This window comes from Trichoderma citrinoviride (genome assembly GCF_003025115.1).
Source record: "Trichoderma citrinoviride strain TUCIM 6016 unplaced genomic scaffold BBK36scaffold_3, whole genome shotgun sequence".
In the NCBI taxonomy this organism is placed as follows: domain Eukaryota; kingdom Fungi; phylum Ascomycota; class Sordariomycetes; order Hypocreales; family Hypocreaceae; genus Trichoderma; species Trichoderma citrinoviride.
Genome location: NW_020194711.1, coordinates 2,826,130 through 2,847,743, shown reverse-complemented (window position 1 = coordinate 2,847,743; position 21,614 = coordinate 2,826,130). Strand labels below are relative to the sequence as shown.

The 21,614-nt window shown below is 47.3% G+C and overlaps 6 protein-coding genes across 6 annotated transcripts; 2 read left to right on the top strand and 4 right to left on the bottom strand.

Annotated features, from left to right (window-relative positions):
* Positions 1 to 3,919: 3,919 nt before the first annotated feature.
* On the top strand, positions 3,920 to 4,300 carry BBK36DRAFT_1111938 (hypothetical protein; the record flags this gene model as incomplete). Its single annotated transcript, XM_024889753.1, has 1 exon — positions 3,920 to 4,300. A coding segment is annotated over one exon (381 nt), but the record flags the coding sequence as incomplete, so codon positions are not given.
* Positions 4,301 to 4,392: 92 nt separating this feature from the next.
* BBK36DRAFT_1167088 (hypothetical protein) lies at positions 4,393 to 5,129 on the bottom strand (the record flags this gene model as incomplete). Its single annotated transcript, XM_024894997.1, has 3 exons — positions 4,393 to 4,430; positions 4,465 to 4,807; positions 4,881 to 5,129. 3 exons carry the CDS (start codon positions 5,127 to 5,129, stop codon positions 4,393 to 4,395), a joined length of 630 nt encoding a protein of 209 aa, XP_024752550.1.
* A 1,128-nt stretch (positions 5,130 to 6,257) lies between these two features.
* BBK36DRAFT_1193665 (kinase-like protein) lies at positions 6,258 to 8,085 on the bottom strand (the record flags this gene model as incomplete). Its single annotated transcript, XM_024896819.1, has 4 exons — positions 6,258 to 6,501; positions 6,601 to 7,445; positions 7,476 to 7,538; positions 7,636 to 8,085. The coding sequence occupies 4 exons, from the start codon at positions 8,083 to 8,085 to the stop codon at positions 6,258 to 6,260; spliced, it is 1,602 nt and encodes a 533-aa protein (XP_024752549.1).
* Positions 8,086 to 11,063: 2,978 nt separating this feature from the next.
* Positions 11,064 to 11,639, bottom strand: BBK36DRAFT_1098792 (hypothetical protein; the record flags this gene model as incomplete). The annotated part of the gene is made up of 2 exons (XM_024889124.1): positions 11,064 to 11,288; positions 11,583 to 11,639. Coding segments are annotated over 2 exons (282 nt in total), but the record flags the coding sequence as incomplete, so codon positions are not given.
* A 3,230-nt stretch (positions 11,640 to 14,869) lies between these two features.
* On the bottom strand, positions 14,870 to 17,253 carry BBK36DRAFT_1112231 (hypothetical protein; the record flags this gene model as incomplete). The annotated part of the gene is made up of 4 exons (XM_024889789.1): positions 14,870 to 16,387; positions 16,444 to 16,734; positions 16,793 to 16,919; positions 16,988 to 17,253. The coding sequence occupies 4 exons, from the start codon at positions 17,251 to 17,253 to the stop codon at positions 14,870 to 14,872; spliced, it is 2,202 nt and encodes a 733-aa protein (XP_024752547.1).
* A 571-nt stretch (positions 17,254 to 17,824) lies between these two features.
* On the top strand, positions 17,825 to 20,073 carry BBK36DRAFT_1157465 (hypothetical protein; the record flags this gene model as incomplete). The annotated part of the gene is made up of 2 exons (XM_024894014.1): positions 17,825 to 19,073; positions 19,136 to 20,073. 2 exons carry the CDS (start codon positions 17,825 to 17,827, stop codon positions 20,071 to 20,073), a joined length of 2,187 nt encoding a protein of 728 aa, XP_024752546.1.
* Positions 20,074 to 21,614: the final 1,541 nt, after the last annotated feature.

The following is a 21,614-nucleotide window of genomic DNA, read 5'->3' as shown; positions in this document are numbered from 1 at the left end:
ATATTATACCTTTATTATTAATAACTAAAATCAGAGACTAGTTATTTAAAGTAAAATAGTTTATAGCACTTAACCTTAAAGGAGCCTATAACCTTATTTATATTAAACTAAGAGATAAATAAAAGACAGTATTTAAAATATGCTATAGATTATTTAAATACTTAGTAATGCTATTTAAATTAACTAATATACTTATAATATTTTAGAAAATAATTAATTATATATTAAAGGAATTTATTAACTTATTTATTATTATTTACCTTAATAATATTCTTATTTTCTTAAAAACTCTTAAAGAATATAAAAAGTATATTACTTTTATATTAAAAACACTAGAAAAAGCAAACCTACTAGTAAAACTAGAGAAATATTAATTTTACTAATAGAAAGTTATATTTTTAAGATATATTATTATGCTTAAAAAAGTATATATAAACCTTAAAAAGCTTAAAGCTATTAGTAAATAGTAACTACTAAAGAATATAAAGAAAGTCTAAAGCTTTTTAAGACTTGCTAACTATTATAAATAATTTATTTAAAACTTTTTAAAGATTGCTATACTACTTATAAAACTTATAAAAAAAGAAAGGAAATTCTTATAAGCACTTAATATATAAGAAGTATTTAATATATTAAAAAAGGCTTTAACTAGTAACCTAGTATTAGTTATATTTAATCTTAAAAAGCTAATTATTATTAAGGTAAATATATTAAATTATGCTATAAAAGGAGTATTAAGCTAACTAAATAAAAATAAAAAACTATAACTAGTTGCTTATTTCTTAAAAAAGCTATATAGGCTAGAATTATAATATCCTATTTATAATAAGAAATTTAAGGCAATTTATATAGCACTTAATAAGAAATACTAAAGAAACTACTATTAAGGAAGTAAATTCCCTATAATAATCCTTATAGATTATAAGAATATTACTTACTTTACTATAATATAAAAACTCTTATAAAAATAAGTTAAATACTATAAATGCTTATTAGAGTTTAACTTAATTATTAAGTATTATAAGGGAATAGAAAATAGTAAAGCTAATACACTTAGTAAAAGACTAGACTATTTTTAAGAAATCTTAAATATATAAGCATAAGTACTATAGCATAATAAAAACAGAAACTTAATATTAAAAATACTAAACACTATATTTATAATTAAAAAAAATAATCTAATTATTAATAATATTAAAAAGCATATTAAGGACTAGACTAAAGAATAGTTTTTAAAAGGCACCTTTATAAAAAAGGGCTACTTAATAATAAATAGACTTATTTAAGTATTAGATAAACTATAAAAGAAAGTAGTTAAGATAATTTATATATATTTAATATATAAATATTAAGAAATAAGAAAAACTACTTAGTAAGTTTAGTAATATTATAAATTTAATAGTATTAAGAAAATAGTTTAAAAGGTTATTTTAAAATGCATTATATATAAATAAGTAAAAGCAGGATACTATCTTCTTTATAAAAAGTTATAACCCTTATAGGTTCTAATATAGCCCTAGGAATTAATCTTATTTAACTATATTATTAAGCTTTTACCTTTAAAAGAATTAATAATAGGAAAAACTTAAGATAGCATCTTTATAATAGTTAACTAACTAATAAAAATAAGCTACTTTATCCTAGCTAAAGAAAGCAGTATAGCTAAAGACTTAGTATATTAGTTTTAAAGATATATTTATACTAATTATAGACTATTAAATAAAATTATTTTAAATAAAGGATTAATATTTATTTTAAAATTTTAGTAATTACTTATAGCTAGACTTAGATTAAATTATAAAGTTAATACTACTTATTATCTATAAATAAATAAGCAGATAAAAAGGATTAACTAGATTATTAAGATATACTTATAATACTATATTAACTTTAAATAAAATAATTAAGTTAAACACTTACTAATAGTATAAATCTTATATAATAGTATACTAGTAGAATTAATAAAAAAATCACTATTTTATATAAACTATAGATTTAAACTAAAAGCATTTTAACCTTTAAGGTAAGGCAAAAATATAAAAAAAGTAATTATTATAATAGATTAATTAAAGGAACTGTATAATAAGATAAGAATATAACTTAAATTTATATAATAAAGAATAAGTAAGTATATAAATTAAAGAAGAATTAAAGGACTAATTCTTTAAGAGAGAGATATAGTTTACTTACTTTAGTATATATATAAAGAAAAGTAATTAAATATTAAAATAAATTAGCTAAGTAATAAGCTTAATTTTAAAAAACTTAAACTATATAAAGTTTTAAAATAAATTAAAGAAGTTAATTATAAACTTAACCTTTTAGTAAAAGAAGGATAATAAGAATAAAGTATATATAATATTTTCTATATATTATTACTTAAGAAAGCAGTAGTAAATAAGGAAATAAGTAAAATTATTTATAATAAAATTATAATTAAAGGTAAAGAACTTAAATATAAAGTTAAATAAATACTTTAAATAAAATTTAATAAAAAAACCTAATAGCTAAAATATCTTATAAAATAGAAAAATTATAATAAAGCTAATAACACTTAAAAGCCTATTAAGCATCTTAAACACTTAAAGGCCTTAGTTAATAATTTTTATTAATAGTTAAACTTATAAAGGTTAATAATAAGGGATTTAGCAGAAACTAGTCTTAATTAATAAGGTTAATAAAAAAAGCCAGGATATTAAAACTAGCTAGATTAAGCATTAATACTTCTGCCTAGTATATAGCCTCTACTACCTTATACTTTACCTTCTCTACCTGCTTTAACTCTTTTAAATTATTAATTCTATAAGTAATAGCCCTTTATATTTTTTTAGCCTATTCCTTCTTTTATATATAAAGATATTTAATATATACACCTGCTTTAAGCTATACTTTCTTAGCCTTTTCTAGCTTAAAGTTAAGATTAGCACTTTTATTAGCTATATAATAAAGTTAAGATGCTAATAGACTAAAAGCTTTATAGCTAGGCTGCTAAGAATAAATATAGCTTAAATAGTAAAGAGAATTAGTCTTTAATATAAAACACTAAAAACTATATTTCTTATAGTATTAGTAAGGTTTTATAATTAATAGTTTAAGCAAGATTAACTACTCTAAAGCTTACTGCTAAAGTACTTAAGAAAACTTAAAATATTTACACTTACTGCTAATTATTATAGTTAGTATAAAAAGAAAAGGATATATAGACAGGAAATACTTATAAAGAAGTAAGGGACTTATAAGGTTTTAATAAAATAAGCAAGGTCTTAAAAATAAGACTAACAGAAGGGGGATATTATATTATAACCTAACCTTATAGTTATAATAATAGGCCACCCTTAATAAATAGCACTAGATAAATATTAGGCTGTTTAACTAATTAAGAACTACTTAATAAACTTAACTGTTAAGTAGATTAAGGATAACTTAATAAACTTAAGGATTAAGTATATTAAGGATATTAAGATAACTAGCTATATAAGGATATATTTATATTACTTATTTAAATAGTTTAAATAGATAGTTATTATTATATAAGTAGTATAGTAATAATAATATAACTAGATTAAAACCTAGACATCTACTGCTTATATTCCTAGCTATATAATAAGTCACTGCTAATATATTTAACCTAACCTCTCTGCTAATATAAACCCTTAAACCTTAGGTTTATCCCTTAGGAAAGACTGTTCTTACTAATTATAAAGACACTGGTTTATTATATAATGACTGTATAGGTTATGCTATAAGCCTACACTTTAAATAGATATAATTCTAGCAGTTATAGTGTGAATAATGCAGGCATAGACTATTATAGTTTAAATAGGGTTATCTGTTCAAATAGGAATTCTTGTCCGTTTAATAGGAGGACTCTAAATAAAAACCCAGCAGAGGTTAGGCATTAAACAGAGGGATCCTTCCTAAAGAAGGAAAAAAGCAAAAAGAAAAAACATACAACAGCCGGTGTTCGCTGGTGGTCACCCACCCAACTACTAATCTGCCGGTTAGTGGCTTATCTATGGGGGAGCAGACGGGACCCCGAGTTTTCCACTACCTATGGTCGTATGTACTAGCAATCAGGCAAGGCAAGTACATATCTCAGACAGGAAGTAAACCTGGCACTTGTGGTTATCTTCTCGATGCACTGGACATCCAATCTATAGAGCTCGTTGTAGTAGGGGAGGCCTATAGAGTAAGTACCTTGAAAACTGATGCTTGCTTTATGTGGATGCCGATGTCGCTATACACGGCCATCTACATTGACGATCCCAAAGTGGCAGTGCAAACAGCGAAGAGTAGTTGATATCATCCATTAGGATCAATGAGACTCATCTTTCCACCGAGTATGCAAATGTATGCGGTACTTATGCTTGATAATGCGCCTTGACTAGTGCATCAGCCACTGTGACTGGACCTGGAAATGCAGTATCTAACTGAAGACATAGGTCAGAATAGCTGTCAACACACCAACCACGCCTATGACAGCACCAAACACTCCTAGCCCAGTATCCAAACTCTTCCACACAATGCCTGCCGCAGCTCCACAAACGACGGAAAAGACCAGGGCCAGCATGACAAACGCCGAGAGCATGAGCTTATCGAGCTCCAAGCGTATCAATAAAACATCTCGTGCACGGAGAGTGCCAGGCGCCTCGACTATAGCTGCGAAGCGTCGATACGAGGTAATGAAGTCGCACCCAGCTGGGAGCTCTTTGGCGTTGCGCAAGGCCCTCGTCAGAACGTGGCAGCGATAATCGGCCCCAATGTCAACGGTGCAGGGAAGATCTTGGGAGATGGCCTCAATTGGTACCTAGGAGCAAATCAGTCTCTGTCGGTCTCAACATGTGATCATAGCACGCAGATCAGTCAAAATGTCAGCATACTGGGCACATCTTTGCGTTATAAGCCACCGGCCTGATAAATGGAACGAGCTTCAATAACCTGTTCATCCACCAACCGCGAGAGGCCGAAAGAGAGTTGTTGAGTTTGTGTATGACATCAATCCCCTTGTCAGAGGATCGAAGTAGGATATGGTAGAGAAGGTAGTCACCGTGACTGAGCACGACAACACGAAAGTTGATCCACGTTGTCTCAAATTGAGACTCCAATTCAACATCCCATGATAGCGACATGATCGAGGCAGGGGACTTGACACCGGGCCTGACAAACTGGTGTTATGAAAAGATCGACAAAGAAAGTCAGAAGAGAAGGACAGCTTCAGTAGATGCGAATGCCGTCTGTTTAGGGGCTCCATGTTCTTTGCTAGAAGGTCAGCTTAAGTAGATGCGGATGCCGTCCGTTTAGGGGCTCCATGTTCTCTTAGGAATATGGCGAGCTCGGCGGTGAGCAGGCCTGCATTGATGTGTGCGATTCCTGACAGTCTCCAACAGCTCTGAGAACTTCGACGGGAGATGGGCAGACCCCTGTCAGCCCCGGACTTCGAAGGTGGGTAACCGCCCGCCCTCTCCCCATCAGACTTACAAGGTGACAGTGTCTCGGTACAGTTTTCCGACCGCGCCCCTGCCCATTCTGACATCGAGATGCGGGCCATAACCGGGTTTCGGATTTACTACAGCTTGAAAGGCTCCGTTGCCTATGAAGCAATACTGCTTATAGTACTTTTGTTTAGGTATGGTGGGATGACTGATATAGTAGCGACGTATAACAGTCTTATGAATATCATCTACAAGGGCATCTGCGTAAGTTTAACTCTTAACGTAGTGAAAGAAGAGATTGAAAGAGAGGAGCTGTTCTCACTGAGAATATATATTGAGCGACCTCACTCACAATTGTTCGTTTATTGGAGTACCGTCTTTTAACAACCCACGCTGAATAACGGCCACGAGCTTTCCTGCCGAGTATAGATGATGGTATAATTCGAGCGTGAGGCGAGATCATGAGTATCCGACGAGGTGATATTGGTCAGATGCCTGGTGGCGGAAAGCTCTACAAGTCGACAGGAGACGGAGATTCGACATACATGACCAAGACGGCATGGTTTCGGGTCATTATCTGATACGAAGCCCAACCTTGCCTTCAATAACGCCAAATAGAAGGGTGTTTGTAAGAAGGGCAAACAAGGAAAAACATACAACAGCCGGTGTTCGCCTGTCTGCTGGGATTGGCAGCTGATTTCTACATGTTACGGCTTCTACCAAAGCCACTTGATATTGAAAAGCAAGTGAAGTTCCTGCGCTTAGCCGCCAAACTTTCTTTAATACGGAAGACATCTACAAGCGAGTTCATAAAGCCCTAGATCTTCAATTATCGTCGTTTGCAGCTGATGATGGGGATGGCGCCTCTGAACGATTCATCCGCTCACTCATATCATCTCGACCATGCACCTCAGTTGTTGAGCCGCCGCCGTCGTTTCCAAAGTCTGAAGGCGGCGGTGCACCTGAGCGCTTCATCCGCTGATTCAAATCATCAACGCCCGGTGTGTTGCTGGTGTTGCTGTTCGAACTTGAGAATGGGGGTGAAGGCTCTGGCATCAGAGGCCGAAGCCTACGATCTGGGCCGTCTCCTGCATTTGAGCCAGGTAAAGACAAATAGTCGTCCGGCTGCTGCATGCTGGAGCTTTTTTCGCTGCCGTGGCGATCAGACTGGCAATCAGACGGACGAACAGAGTCCGGCTCTGCGATCTGCTCCCAAACAGCATCCGTCAAAACATCCTCGGCGCTGGGTCGATGGGAAGAATCCCATGACAACATGGTGCGTAGAAGAGTCGCCAAGCCATCAGGCATTCGAGTCTCCAAGTGTGAGAGGTGGTTCAACATAGCAGAGTAGTGTTCCTGGTCAGATAGCGGACCAGACCACATGCAACCCTCAAATGTAGCCAGAAAAGATAAAGCCAGACTGAAGATATCAATGGCATTGGTGTAGGTCTCCTGAGTGGCAACCTCAGGCGCCTGGTAGGCCAGAAGCCCAAGAGACTTCTCAGCACCCTGAGAGCCCACCTTGGCCATGCCAAAATCGCCAATGGCGGCGGTGGCAGGCTGCAGTGAGAAGACCAGCAAATTGCTAGGGTTGATATCTCTATGCATGATTCCCGCGGCATGAAGATTCTTGAGTCCCTCGAGAGCGTGACGAAAGAGTGCAAGCTTCACAGGTGGGCGGATCTCCTGCCACGGTGCGGTATCGAAGGTAAAGGGCGCGTAGGGCATGACCAGGTGCATATCCTCAAACTCGGCATGGGAACAAGGCAGCGGAAAGCCATGTCCGCATGACTTGGATAGCAAAGGTACAAGGCCACCGGATGCACGAGCGGCAATGATTGAAGCAATGCTGATCTCGTTGACCGCATCTTCGATATTGCCCCGCGAGCATTGCATGGTCTTACAAGCAATAGGATCCCCGGTCTTCCTGTCCACGCCGGCTCGAACGACACAAGTATCGCCCTTTGCAATGACATTGTGTAGGATAACATGCCTCAGTCGTATGTGATCATGCTGCGGTTGAGTTGCAAAGCAGTTAGGAACATCCCAATTGCCAAGCTGTCTCTGCATATACACTTTGCGGCTGGCTGAGTATGCACTTGTACTCTCGATGGCATATCGCAATGCATAGTGCAGGGAGCCAATGCGGAGTATGTTAGTAGACATATGAAGAACATGCTCCTCATTTTTTTCGCAATTCAACGTGGTTGCCTTGGTTGTCGGCGTTCAGATACCATAAGGAGTGGCTATCATTTGCATTGCGAATCATCAGAACCCCGGACTTGGGATGGATGAAGATGTCGAAAAGCCTCCGCCCTTTGAAGCAGCGCGATCTAGGAGAGCAGATTGGCACGTTGACATGTTGTGCGTGCTTGTCAGAATCCAGTTTTCCAACAGCCCATCCTGAGACACGGCCGTGCCTTTCTCTGCCTAATGTAAAGATGATTGTATGTTTCGACCTTGAGGCGGGATCGCTGGTGTCTGACGAGGGGAGGTTGGTCAAATGCCTAGTGGCGACGACTAGGTCCATTGGTGAACCGACGGCGTCTGAACGGTGTTTAGCCACAAGCGACGCCAAGTGGGTTTGGGCTGCTTTGGACTCTGGGGTCAAGGTTGCAAAGCTAAGAGACAGTTCTGCCGACGACAAGGCCATGATGACACCTGTGATGGTCGATTCAACGACCGTAAACAAAGGCGGTTACCAAGACGTTGATGCGGCTGTTGACCGCATTTGAAGGCGTGAATATCAGATCCCCTCATATACTGCCTGAATACCCTGCGTCACACGTGGTGGGAGTGCACGTGACGTAAGCGCATGTAATGGGCACCGCGCATGCCTCATTCAACTCACCCTCTGCAATGCGCTTATAATGAACATCGCAACGCGCAACATCAGCATCAACGGTCAACCAAATGGCCACAGTGACAGCAGAGGATATTCGAACGGTAGCAGAACGCGTCCGAGCGGCAGCGCAAGTCGTTGCGCCGTATGAGCGCAGGGAGCCATATGATTTCGAGGTCTTTGAGCCCCTCATGAAAATGCTCCCAGAAGAACGAGTTCCATACGATCCGCCTCCCCAGCGCTCAGATGAAACAGACAGGGAGTACCAACTGGTGTGGGCGAACCATTTCAACATGTGGCTTCTTCAAAAAATCGACGACTACTTCAAGGTCAAAGGGGGAAGACTACCATCTCCGAGCAGCGATATCGATGATGATGATGATGTCCGAGCCTCAGAAGTCTTATATAACCAAGAGAATTTTTTGGAGCGCATGAGAATAGTGGATTGGGAGTTCTTCAGAAAACCCGTCACATACGAGGATGAGCCTTTTGAGATTCCCCCCGAGTTTTGGGAGAGACAGCTTAGGGAGACCCGCGGCAAGGAGTTGCCGAATAAATCATCGGAAGATGTCGACGTTTCTCCAAGCGGAAACAGCGAGATGGCTCCATCATCCTCCAGAGGCCGTCCTCAAGGCCCTAGACGATATGCGAGCAATACCCGAAGAAGCACTGAAGATGGTGCAGGACCAGCAGCAGAGCAGCAAGGAATGGACGGTTCGATCTTACGTCCCTCGATTGAGCAATCTCTTGAGAGACCAGAAGGCGGAAGCAAGATGGAAGCATCAACACTTTATTCACTGCAGAACTCTGAATCGGCCCGAAAACGGAAGCGGAGAAGCCTGCCGGTTGAGGATAACGCCCTTGAAACATCATCTAAGAAACAGAGGACAGACAAGCACCCACAGCTATCGACATCATCAAATACAGCAGGTCACAAGAGAAAGCGAGACGGCAAAGAGCCTCCAGACGGACTATCATCCACCGGCGAACCAGGACAGCCTAGCGATAAAAAGAGGCGACTCGATGCACAATGGAAGACACAAGCATCGCAAAAAAGGAAGAGAGGTACCCAAGAAAATGACAAAGAATTTCAGGGTTCCCAGCTTGGAGATGGAGTGCCAGGATCGAAGCGGAGGAAAGTAGGCGCGGTAGAGGCCACCGAAGCTGAGCAGAGTGCTCAATGTGCTTCCACTGCCGCCGGCTCCAGGCGCATCCTGTCCACAGCGCCACCTCTCCGTATCACGCGGGCAAGACGGCAGCAGCTCTCGGGCGAGGACGCACAGCTGCTCCAACTCGACCAGCGCGGCAAGCCAGATGTGCAGGAGCCAAAGCTCGCAGCGCAAGAATCTGCTCGAGAACAGCCTTCCACAAGCCGGAACGACCGCCGGCCGAAGAAACCGACCGGCAATGATGTCAAGAACTCTCGCAAAACAAAAACCACCAATACCGTCAAGAGCGGTGTGAGGGCCTCTACGATGACCTCTACGAAAGATAACGCCATCACGAAGAACACTACGAAGACCATCACCAAAACAAGATCGCGCAGCGCTTCTGGCAAAAACAGAGGCAGAGGCCGGCTATCTTCTACATAGTCATGGAGTCGCTTGGATGTCAACGGCCCACTCTGCAACCTCTGTATCCTATTCCGCTTAGCCCTCTGCAGGGTAGGCAAGCAAGGCAAGTGTATGAAGTTCGTGTACTGGTTATCCTGACAGGGTCGGGTGCAGCCAGCGACGGACTTTGATACAAGATCCGGGGCCTCGCCTCCAAGGTATCGACATGGTGGACGATGCTGCGTATGCTGGTTATCCTGGCAGGGCCGGGTGCAGCCAGTAACGCCTCTTAGCCTCGTCGCCATGAGCGTTTCCGCAAATACCGGGCGAGGCAACCCCCCAAGCGCAGCGGACCAAGTTGCGTATGCTGGTTATCCTGACAGGGTCGGGTGCAGCCAGTAACGTTTCCTTAACTTGGTCGCTGCGGGCAAAGCCGTGTGTCTGTTATCCTGACAGGTGTCGGGCACACCCAGCGACGGACGTGGCGTGGATCTCCAAAGTTGCTCCTATCTCGCGCGAGGTAGAGCGCCCATCACGGATTGCGCGCGCTGGTCATTCTGATAGGGTCGGATGTGGCCAGTCACCAGCCGTTTCTCAACTTGTTGCGCTTAGAGTGGTTCAATCTGTTGCAGGGCGGCGCGTTGGCGTCCAAGCCTGACGCTCCTAATTATCTCATTCATGCTTAGGCTATCTCATGGGCCGGTTCCTCGAGGCTTCCACCCAGTTCGAGCTGAGGTAACTGGGTGTCATCCATCCTTGTCATGAGCCAAAAGCTTACGTGTAGGTAGTATCTGATATCCTGATACCGTCTGTGGGAGCCCACAACAGGATACGTGATACATCTCGGCCGGACCGCGGATCGATAAATTCTGATCCCGATTCACGATGTTGGCATCCTGAAGAGAACAAGCACAGACAGGCGGAAGGAGAGGAGTCTACTGAAGCTCAAGAGGCCCACAGTTGCCTATGAAATAACACCATCGCTGGTACTATTGTCTGAATACGGTAGAATGACTGACATAGAAGCGAGAGTTGACTCTTGGAGAAACCTGTCCACAAGGGCATCTTGGAGGCTTTTCTCAAGATTAACAACTGGGCTATCTGGAATCTTCTGTGTCGAGCCATGGCTCCATCCGGCGGAGGTACTAGCCTCCCAGTACAGCTTGATCATGATGGTAGCTTTCAAGCCTGACGTTCTTCCGACTCACTGCTGCAGCTCGACACAGCGTGAGCGCTAGAGTAACCCAGTGACTCGAGGTCGTCAACGGTGCTGGTACTGTTGTCATCCAACTCTTCATTCAGTGCGTGCGAAAAGAAGCTTGCCCCTTCCATCTCCGCCGCGAGCCCGTTGATCTGAGCCTGGCGTTCCTCTGGAGCCTTTACTTCGAGAACCGACTGGAAGGTGCAATGGTTTCCAACTCGACGAGAGCCGCAGTGTCGGCACGGCCAATACCGGCTGCACTATGGAGAATGTCAGTAAATGTAATGTGATAGCACGGCGGACGGAGACATGTCTGAGTTTGACTCTATAAGCTGGAGATATGTTCAGGTATGCTTAATTCAATGCTGAGAGAGGAACAAGTCCAGTCTCTGCACCTAAAGAAAGCGCGAATCCAAGAGGAGACCGCAAAGATGTGCAGGTAACAATCCACAGCACCACACTTGTGATCAATGACTGTGCTGGAAGCAGGTCATGAGACCCAAGCGCGTACCACAAAAGGGTCAAAGAAGCTATTGAATCGAACCATGACATACCTTTTGCTTCCGGCGTTTACACTCAGTGCAAGCTGACAGCACATAAGTTGCCACTTCCCCCGTTTGCGTCAGCGGGGTCCCCTGCGCATGAGCACCCGTATGTATATGCGTATGCGTATGCGTATGCGCCGACGCCTTGTCCGCCGTCATGGTGCTATAGAGATCTTCGGGAGAGATGAGAGAAGGAAGAGAAAGTTGGGTCGAGCGGGAATCGCGGGGTCTGCCGCTGTCGACACGACGGCAAGACGGCGAGGCGGAAGGGCGGAGACCAACGGACAACTAACGGCGCTTCAGCCAACCGATCGGTGGAGCTGAATCGTGTCAGCGGCGAAGGCTAGAGCTGAAGCCTCTAGTTGGGGGCCGTGGTAGTGGAGAATCGAAGCCTCTGCTGTTAGAAGGCTGCAAAGGAGAGAAGAGCAAAGGCAAATAGACGAAAGACGCTCGAGAAGACCCAAGCCAATACGGCCGATAGAAATGAACCGAACGCTATCCCTGAGATGAGAGGTGCTGTTGGATCAGTTGAGGCGGGGAGCCTCTTCGCTATAAATATCGAGAGAATCCAGCCCGGGCTCAAGCCTCCGACGTGGACGACTGGCTACTACAGTTGACAGGATGTTAGTACCTGTACTCCGTAAAGGTGTGCCGGTACGTTCGTGGGTACTTGCCTGCTGAGAAAAGTGGCCGAAGTGAAAGAGCAAAAGGGGGAGAAACATTGAGGAAGCCAGATCATCTAGTCATAAGCTTGACCGGGTTCCCGTTTCCTCCCCCCTGCATCAAGCCATGTCTCGGCGCTCTTCAGCCCTCTGCCTGCTCTTGGAGTCTTCCGACAAGCCAAGCACTTGATGCTCCGGCTAAGCTGCCTTCATTATGGGCGCAGCTTTGTGTGCTTGACGCTGTACACACCTATTCGTCTCTGGCCCCATCGAAGAATCCCTGTCGTTGGACTGTATCTCCCCCTTTCTTTTGGCGCATCACTGGCTTGACTGGCTTGTCACTGGAGGCAGCCGATCTGCGAGACCGTTGGAGCTAGTACGCCAATCGCCGGCTCAAAACGTAGCGACGGCCGGCGGTTCAGCTCCGGTCCATGTCTGCAGCATCGACAAGGGGGGCTGGCCGTCGCTCTCCTTGCTTGGAGTTCCCGCTTGTTGTGCTGGTCTCTGTCTCTTGCGTGTGCGAATCCAAGAATCCGGTTCGTGCGACAAGGATCAATGATGCCTGAGGCCTCGGGACGTGCCTATATTTGTCCGAGTACGGGCACGCTCATGTCAGCTGCTAATACACATGTATCCCAAGCCAGTCCTATTGCGTCTCAGTTAAGAGCTCTGTACATTAAGTCTCCGTCTCCCTTCAGCAGATATGACAATAGACGGGGCCCGACGGCCGACGTCTGCTTCAAACTAGAAATAAGTAATACCTCCATAGGCACCTAAGGTTTAGCAGCATCCAAGCTGTCTTCAAGCTGTCGGCTTGGAGGATAAAGGACGGGCCATGAGACAAGGTCTCGGTGATCCCGCCAGTTGTCACCCAAGGTATGCCGTCAACGTGCTTCAGCACCTGCATGGTTGTGGCAGACAGCAAATGTAGTACGACGTAATACTCTGCACAGAGCAGGAGAAGCATCCAGAATATCAGCCGCTTGTCGATGTCTGCTGCTCTCACGTCGGGCATGGATCGATCGAACCTGAACGGGCACGGGCTTCAATCCATCAAGCTACAGCGCGGGCCCGGCCGCCTATCCCACTGTAGCCCCGCCAGCGCGGAGGCCCTCCGGCGGCCACTAGATCGGTAGCCCCCTGTAAGTCTCCTCTTGCCCCCTGTATATCCCCCTTGCATCGCACCTGCGGCCCGAGGTCAATGGCCCTCAACCAACGTCATCTCACCAACAAAGATCCGCCTCAATTTTTGCCCTCCTTCATCTCGTCTGCCCTCGTCTTTGCGTTGTTCTAGGCAGTTTGGCTTACTTCATACTGCCACAGCTGCCATCCAGCCATCTTCAGCCAATGCGGCCGCCGTCGGGACAAAGCACGAAGTGGCCGACAACTACGGAACGCTTGTACATCCGGCCACCTCTTGTCTGCATCCTTATGCCCTGCCGTGGCCGGTGTCTTTCTGCCATTATCGAGCGGACGGAGGGCGCCGTGTTGGTCCCGCAGTAGCTCAATCTTGTCTCGTCTCGGTGCTTGACAATGCCGGGCCTCACCTGGCATGCTACGAAGATCTCGATCCTCCGCCTGGATCTGGTCCAGGGGCGATCAAGCTGGAACATCCTCATCGTTCCTACTTGTCTTCAGTTTCAGGTTGTCAAGGAGCAAACCTCCGAAGCTTGCGACATGTCTCTGCCAAATACTACGATGAAGCGGAACAGCATCAGACGAACATTGGGGGCTGTATCTCAAAGCCGGTCGTCTGTTTGCCAAATGGCTTGACAGGCGCAAAACTGTGCCCAGCTGCCCTGATGACCTGGTCTTGATAGGTTGTCTCAGCTTCTAATCAACCTCGTCTCGTGTTACGTCGTCTACAAAGTACCGCGGCAGTACAGGGGAACCGGACTGACAGCGGGTGCAGACATCTGCTGTGCCCCAACAGCAGAGAGCAGCCCTTGCAGTTGGCCGCAGCGTCCAGCGGTCTTTGTTTCGCTGTTTGATTTTAAATCGAGATTGCCTTCGATGGATCGGCAAATTGGACTGTTCCTTGGTCTCAAATTTCGATGAAAGTTGGGCGTTCCCGTCATCGCTGCTTGGCGCAAGGGATATCCTAGCCGTCAACCAGGTAATTGGATTGCTATGAAGCGCTTCGCACTGGTACTACCATGACCAGTACACATCGGGGTTATCCTCTTGGAGCACTCTCGATTGGCCTCCCTGACGAGATTGGGAAAACAAAAACGTGCGTTTGCCCTGAGAACTCAACTTTCGCAACGAAGTGGCCACCGAGGAAATAGGACGCCATTCCCTTCAGATTTTATGGGCAACCATGGCCACACACTCGCACACGATGAATGGAGCCATATTTACGAAGCTCAAGTTATGAAAGTTCTGTCGCTTCGAATTTGTGGCTCAAGCCACCATGGGTCATCTAATTAAACACTCCCTATTCCGCGACATCATCTCTAAGCAGGAGTATGCTCCCTCGGACAAAAGCATCGTATCCTGACGTACGAAGCACTCGCATTTAGGGCGACCTCCAAGATGTTAGGCATTTATGGGCCAGCTTTGATAGCCCAGGTCTTGTCCTTCCACTTCCTGCTCCTGGCATCCGCGGTCTTACTTCTTATCTGAATACTTTCCTCAGTCACCGCCGAAGTTGCGGCCGAGGTCTCTGCGTACTCTCCACACGCGTGATCCGACTGGCCGCTTCTGACTTCCGCGTAGCACTTCGACCCAAGGGAGGGCCGTGGAGGAGCCAGCACTTGGGTCCAGGGGAGCCTCGCTTTCCACTGCCGCTTCTTCTTCGTTACTGGCAACTACGACTTCGTCTTCGTCGTCGTCTTCTTCCTCTTCATTGGGGTCGACGCCTGCCATCTCAAATGCCTTGTCCGCGCCAACACCCACCTGCTGGGAGCGCTGGTATAGATCTTCGGTATAAGCCCAGGTCGGCGCGTCGAATCTTCCGTGAACGAGCACGATTTGTCGGCCCTCAGAACGTATCTGCTCTATTGTTTGTAGAGAGATAGGCGTGAGAATTTGCAGCGTTTTGGTGACGGTGTCGATGCCTCGGATGAGCACGAGGCCGATTGTGCGAGAGAAGCAGGGGTCGAGGGCAATGTCGTTGGGGTTGGGGATATAGGGCAGTCCCTCCGACGTCCTTGAAACCATCCCTTCTATCGTGGTGAACTCGTCTTCAGCGGACGTTGCCGCATCGCTGGCAAGCTTGCGAAATGCTTTGGGATTCTCGACATCAACCGCAGCGAGAATCATGCCATTGATCGCCTGTGAGAGTAGTTCCGGTGGAATTTGGTAGTCGTATGGCAAAATGCCGAGAATGCCTCGACCAGAGCCAGAATACCGTACCTGCAATGGAGGGATCGATGACAGCGGTGAAGAGTTCCAGCTTGATCTCAGTCCTCCGCTCGTCTTGCCCTGGTCCTGCAGGTGGAAATATGACATGGCTTGCATGGCCCTCAAGTGCGCAGCAGTACGAGAGGCGAACTCCGACGGCTGCGAGGGAAGCGTAGTGAAGCTCTTCTTCGTCGCACCGCGCAAGACTTCTACTACGTCTGCGGGACCGTCTTCAGACATGTAGATTACTTCCGGAGGGTTGACCCGAGAGATGATCTCAACCAGCAGGTCTTGTCCGGTGCCCAGGATCCAGCCAGGGGTATTGATGAGGAGATGGCAATTGCGCAACACTCTTCGATAGTAGTCCAGAAGGTCCAGCACGCATTCCAAGTAAAGCTCTGGGGCTGCAGCCGGTGTCATGGACGCCAAAGCATGACATCTGATGACTTTGTAAGCATCGTCGTCGAGGTTGGGATGAGTGAAAGCAGCGCTCAGGTTGGGCCGAGTGACGTGAACGAGGGACAGCGTCCCACAAGGCGCATACTCTGGCTGTCCGGGATCCAGATCGAGAACGGCCACGCCGTGGGTGCCCGTTCGTGTCGTCGACGCTGCTTCTGTCGTCAAGAGGCGGTTTGCCAACATCTTGGAGAAGGTAGATTTCCCGGCAGACTTGGGGCCGCACACAAGGGTCGTCAAGGGGCCATTCTTGGCTCCTGACACGAGGTCGGCCAATTTCTTATTCCACGCGGGAGGAGATGAGAGCTCTTGTATGACACACTTCTTGGGGGCGTCATCAGAGCTGCATACCTGGGAAACGGTCAGCCGTGACAGTTACACCAAGAGGGCCTAATTGATGAACACACAATCTGGAACGTTCGGCCCTTTCCTAGGGTCGGTTCTGTAGAGTCATCTTTAGACTCGCCCCATATACCTCTGAAAAGAGGCGATAGACGGCTTAATCGCCGCAGACCGTCCGCATTCGGATCACTGTGAAGCTCCAGGGTGACTTTTTCTGAGGTTCTGATGACGGGAATTGCGTGACAGTGAGGGGCATGAACCCAGTGTATCGTATCCGATGGCCTCAGAGAGGCTCCATAGACCGTCGCTTCTCCAGCTGAGACTTTGATTCCAAAGCTTCCAATGACAATGAATCGCTAGTGACTTTACATTAGTCCTTCCATGCGCAGAATCCGTTATCTTTGGGTGTAATACCTCGCTGTCTCTGAGCTTCAATGTGACGGTCCCCTTCGTTGTAGTACGGCAGTTGTTTTTATTGGGCACGAAAGATGAGTACATTACTCGAGAAGATGAAGAAGTGGCATCTTGAGTAAAAGCATCGCTGTTGATATCGAGACAGTTGTGTAAGTTCATGACTGACCACTCATACTTGAGGCAAGGCTGGCGTACCTCATCTTGCCGCCTTGTGAGGTCGGCGCTCTCGTTTCACCACGACCAAGAGGCCCTCTTGATCCATTCTTCTTGGGTGACTTTGGAGGCTCATTCGGACGCTTCAAGGTCTGTAGTATATTGAAGGAGTTTGTTCTTGCTGACGATGACTCTTCAGGCTCGGGAGATGAGCTGGGCTCCTTGACGGGGGTATTGGCACCGAGACGGCGGCGAGCTGCAAGAGCACTGATTGCGCTCACTGCTGCTACGAATAGGATCGAGTGCATTAGTTTACCTTGTGATAGTCCAAGAAGATTCAATGAGGAACTGGGTTGGTCGGCTTACAAGCAGGAGCAGCTGGGGGGTCGAGTTTACGACGTTTGTTGGAGGACATGTCTAGGCAATCTGGGGAAGGAAAGGACGCCGCAAGGGACTGTCAAGGAGCGAGGTGCAGTGTTTATGTGAGAAGATGCTCAAGAATTAATGTGATGCATTTCATGAACAATAAAAGATCAAAGCCTCAGAGTGACGAGTATGAAGAAAGCATCAGATTATGGAGAGACATCGCACAACATGAAGCCATCAAGGGTCAATTGATGTGACAGCCCATTTGGCGCTTCTGAAAAAGCGTTATCGATACCAATCGATAAGCCGCGGTGCCCCCAAACACGTCCCACCAAAGCGCGCTTTTCCCATTACGGGCGCGTCTTGGTGGGGCATCAGCAGCAGCATCTCAAAATTTCCAAAAACTCCATCCAGAAAAAAGTTCAGAGGAGCATCATCACCAACCCTCCCCAACTTTCCCGCCTCGATCCAACCCCCCAACCCCGGCGCATTGCACCTCGCCACCCCTCCACAATGGCGCCCAAAGAGCCTTACAAGGTGCACTCGCTCAACAAGCACGTCGAAGACACCAAGAAGGGCCTCAGCGGCGCTGCCCAGTACAACCGCCGGCCCATCGCCAAGGCGGCTGCAGCGGCCGTGAAGAACGAGCCCGGCGCCCTCGATGCCGCCGTCTTCGGAAACAACAACGACAGCGACGAGTCCAGCGACAGCAGCGAGAGCGACAGTGACAGCGATGGCGACACTGGCGCTGACCTTCTGAAGAAGCTCGGTGCCAATGGCGCAACCCCTAAGACCGGCCCCAAGCAGCGCGGCAAGGTCGACGAGATCGCCGACAGCGACATTGAGCGCACCGCTTCTGCCAAGCGTGCTGCTGCCGCTAAGCAAGGACAGCTCGCGAAGAAGGAGTCGTCCACTTCTGAAACCTCGAGCGATTCGTCCAGCGAGTCCGAGTCGGAACAAAGTGAACCCAAGGCGAAGAAGGCAAAGGGAACTGTCGCAACTCCTCAGGCTGCTGCTGCCGAGGAATCGTCCAGCAGTAGCTCCGAGGACGAAAGCGAGGAAGAGTCCGACGACGAAGAAGCAGAACCCGAAGCAGAACCCAAACCCGCTGCAAAGCAGTCGGCCACAGCTGCCACACCCGCCGCTACAAATGGCACTGCCAAGGCAGCTGCCGCAACTGCCGATTCCAGCAGCTCTAGCGAGGAGTCCAGCGAGGACGAGGCTGAACCTGCAAAGCCTCAGCCTACCAAGGCTCAGTCCACTAAAGCCCAGTCTACCAAGGCCCAATCCACCAAGGCTCAAGCTACCAAAGCTCAGACTGCTAAGGCAACACCCGCCAAGGCTCAGCCGGCAAAAGAGGCCGCTGAAGAGTCATCGTCCGACTCGGAAGATAGCGCCGCCCAAGTCGACGAATCGATGGGCCTCTCAGACCGCGAGACGGAGACGCAACTCGCAACCCCGAACTTCATTGCCCCCGACTTTGTGCTTCGCAAGGGTGATGATGGAGCGAACGGCCAGGACGTAGCCCGCATCTGCAACGAGGCAAACCTGCAGGGCAAGCAATTCTGGTACTTCACGGTGCCTTCCAACGTCCCCGTCTCTGTTATCGAGAACATTGAGATCCCCATGGACCGTTCACAGCTCGGCAATCGCGTCTTTTCACATGACGGCCAAGACTATGGCGTCTCCTTTGACACCATTTCGACCAAGAGCTCGATTCAGATCCTGATTCCTTCCAGCAGCGACTCCAATTACCAGCCTGGTTAGTTGTCTCCCTGAGGTATTCGCAATGTATGAACCTGAGACTGACTAATCCCCCTTTAGCACGCCAGCAAGTTGCTCAGACGATGCACATCAAGAGGATTGCCAACCTCGGAGGTGCGGCCGCTACTACTGTCGGTCCCGCGCCTCGTCGTGCCGCTCGACCGCAGCCAAAGGGCCTCAAGGCCAGATATCAGCCATTCGGCGTCAACACTCCGATGGGCAACATTGGAGCAGACGCGTCTGGCGACGAAGATGTTGAGATGGAAGAAGCGCCCGCAGCAGTAGCCACCCCCAAGCCTGCCAAGAAGGACAAGAAGAGCAAGAAGGATGATGCCAAACCGTCTGAAAGCAAAGACAAGAAGAAGGATGCTGATGTCGCTGCCACACCCAAGGCTGCGGATGTGAAAACTCCCAAGACTGATCGCAAGGGCAAGAGAAAGCACACCACTTCCGAAGACGATGCTTTGGCAGCAGAGGCGCAACTCAAGGAAGACATTTCTTCTTCGGCAAAGGGCAAGAGCAAGAAGCAGAAGACGGCCAGGGCTAGCAGTCCTGAACTTGGAGCAGAGCTTCCCCCCCTGCCCAAGAAACAGACTCCCATCGCACCACCGACTATCCCGTCGTCATCAGCCTATTCCTTCTCCAACATCCCGTCGTCGGCTACGGCTGTTGCTACCCCTTCCAAGGCTCCGGCCGCCACTCCTAGCACCGTGAAGAAGTCTGCTAAGAAGACGAAGCCTGAGACTCCGGTGCCCGCACCTCGACAGACTGCGGTCCCGTTGCCCAGCATTCCACTGAGTGCCCGGCCAAAGGAATCGCCTGTCCCTCTCCCTCCTGTTGCCGCTTTGGCCGCTACCCCTGTGCAGTCGAAGAGCAAGAAGATCAAGGCGAGCAAAGACGAGGTCAATGCCACTAGCTCCTCGCAGCAGAGTCCTCCGCCGAGTGCTCAGGGAGGAGATAAGAAGAAGGCTGCCGTCAAAGTCAAGGGATCAGGATAGGGCGCCAGGTCTCCTTACAAATGGCTTTCTTGAAGCGCTGCTGGGCGTGAGCCGCATCTATGACGATGCATGGCTTCGGCATCTCCCCTGCTGGTGATACCCAGTCCTGAATTGGGAGTCTTGACACCTCGCAAGAGCCGAAAAGCCCATGGCTCTTATTCACTACCCTCCATTCGATGTTTATTACCCTCAGCTGTTCGTCTGAACGGATCTTTTCTTGCAACTAGGAGACATTGGCGTTTAGGGAAGAAGCAATTTTTTCATGTCTGCACAAAAGTAGCCCAGGAGAGGCGGGGTTACACTTTCATCTTGAGGATCGATCGAAGGGAAGAAAAGGGGTTTGGTTTTACGGAAGAAGGAAGAAACGATTTGCTGATACGTGGCGGGCAATTGTTTGTAATATTCATGTACATCTCACTCAGATTTCGCGGGCATGTTGCCTGACGCGGCGGGCTCTTTACAGGAAACGGTCTTACAACGACATGCGTAGCAAGGGTTTCGTCCCACGTACGTACTTTACCTGAGAGCCAATACATTGCAATTGAGACATTCAACTGGTATATCGCACTGCTGCTGGTATAGTGTATCGACAAGTAATCAGGCGTCTCCTTCACACATAACGAGATCGATATCAATAACATGAAGATACGGCCTTGTTGTCATACTTTGGTCATTTGCGAGGTTAAAGTACAGCACTTCAATCACGGTCTGTTTGGCGCATGTAGAACCCACGATGTCTCGTACTATGTAGGACCGTTCTCATTAAACAGCCCTCGATGCTCAAGCCCCCAGCCCAACCAGCAACTCCAGCCCCCCCTGCCGCCTCTCTCCGTGTCTCTCTCTTCTCTCCCGGCCTGGAAATTGTGATTTGGCGGCGGCAAAGATTGGGCTGAATCGGACATGCTCGATTCGCGGGAGTGGATAATATCCACAGAACCATGCAGTTGGGACACGTAGCTGGGAGAGAGATCGGTGCAAACCATCGGTGAGAAAAGAAGCGAGCGAGAAGCGTGGTAAGGTCATGGATAATAAGCGGTGATGAGTACATGTACGTGCATCTGCGTTGGCAAAGATTGAAATGTCTAGGCTTTGTTCTATACGAAGCGGCTGACGAGGGCATTTTGCCTTGTAAGGGTAAACGGATATGTAGTACTAGTAGTACGTTGTATCCATGCAAAATGAGGCTGTCGTACAAGGGAACATGGAAGGGAGAGCGGCAAACAGGGGCTTCGGGCGGCGGCATGGGGGGGGAGGGGAGGGGAGGAGGTAAGGCCCCGAAATGCAATGCAGAGGAAAGGAAGAAGATCTGACTGCGTTGACGGGTACCTGCCTACGAGTTCTGCATATTTGTACCATGCAACAAGATACTACAGCGACTTTTGTTATGAGGTACGTAGAAAGAAGGTTTGATTGTGATACCGTTCGTTGTGCGGCTTGTAGGTAGGCGCAGATGAGATCCTTTTGGCCGCTGGCTGAGCCAAGGCGCGGCGTTTCGCTGGGCTGATTTCTCTTGCTTCGTACGTTACGCGTAACCGGCTGGG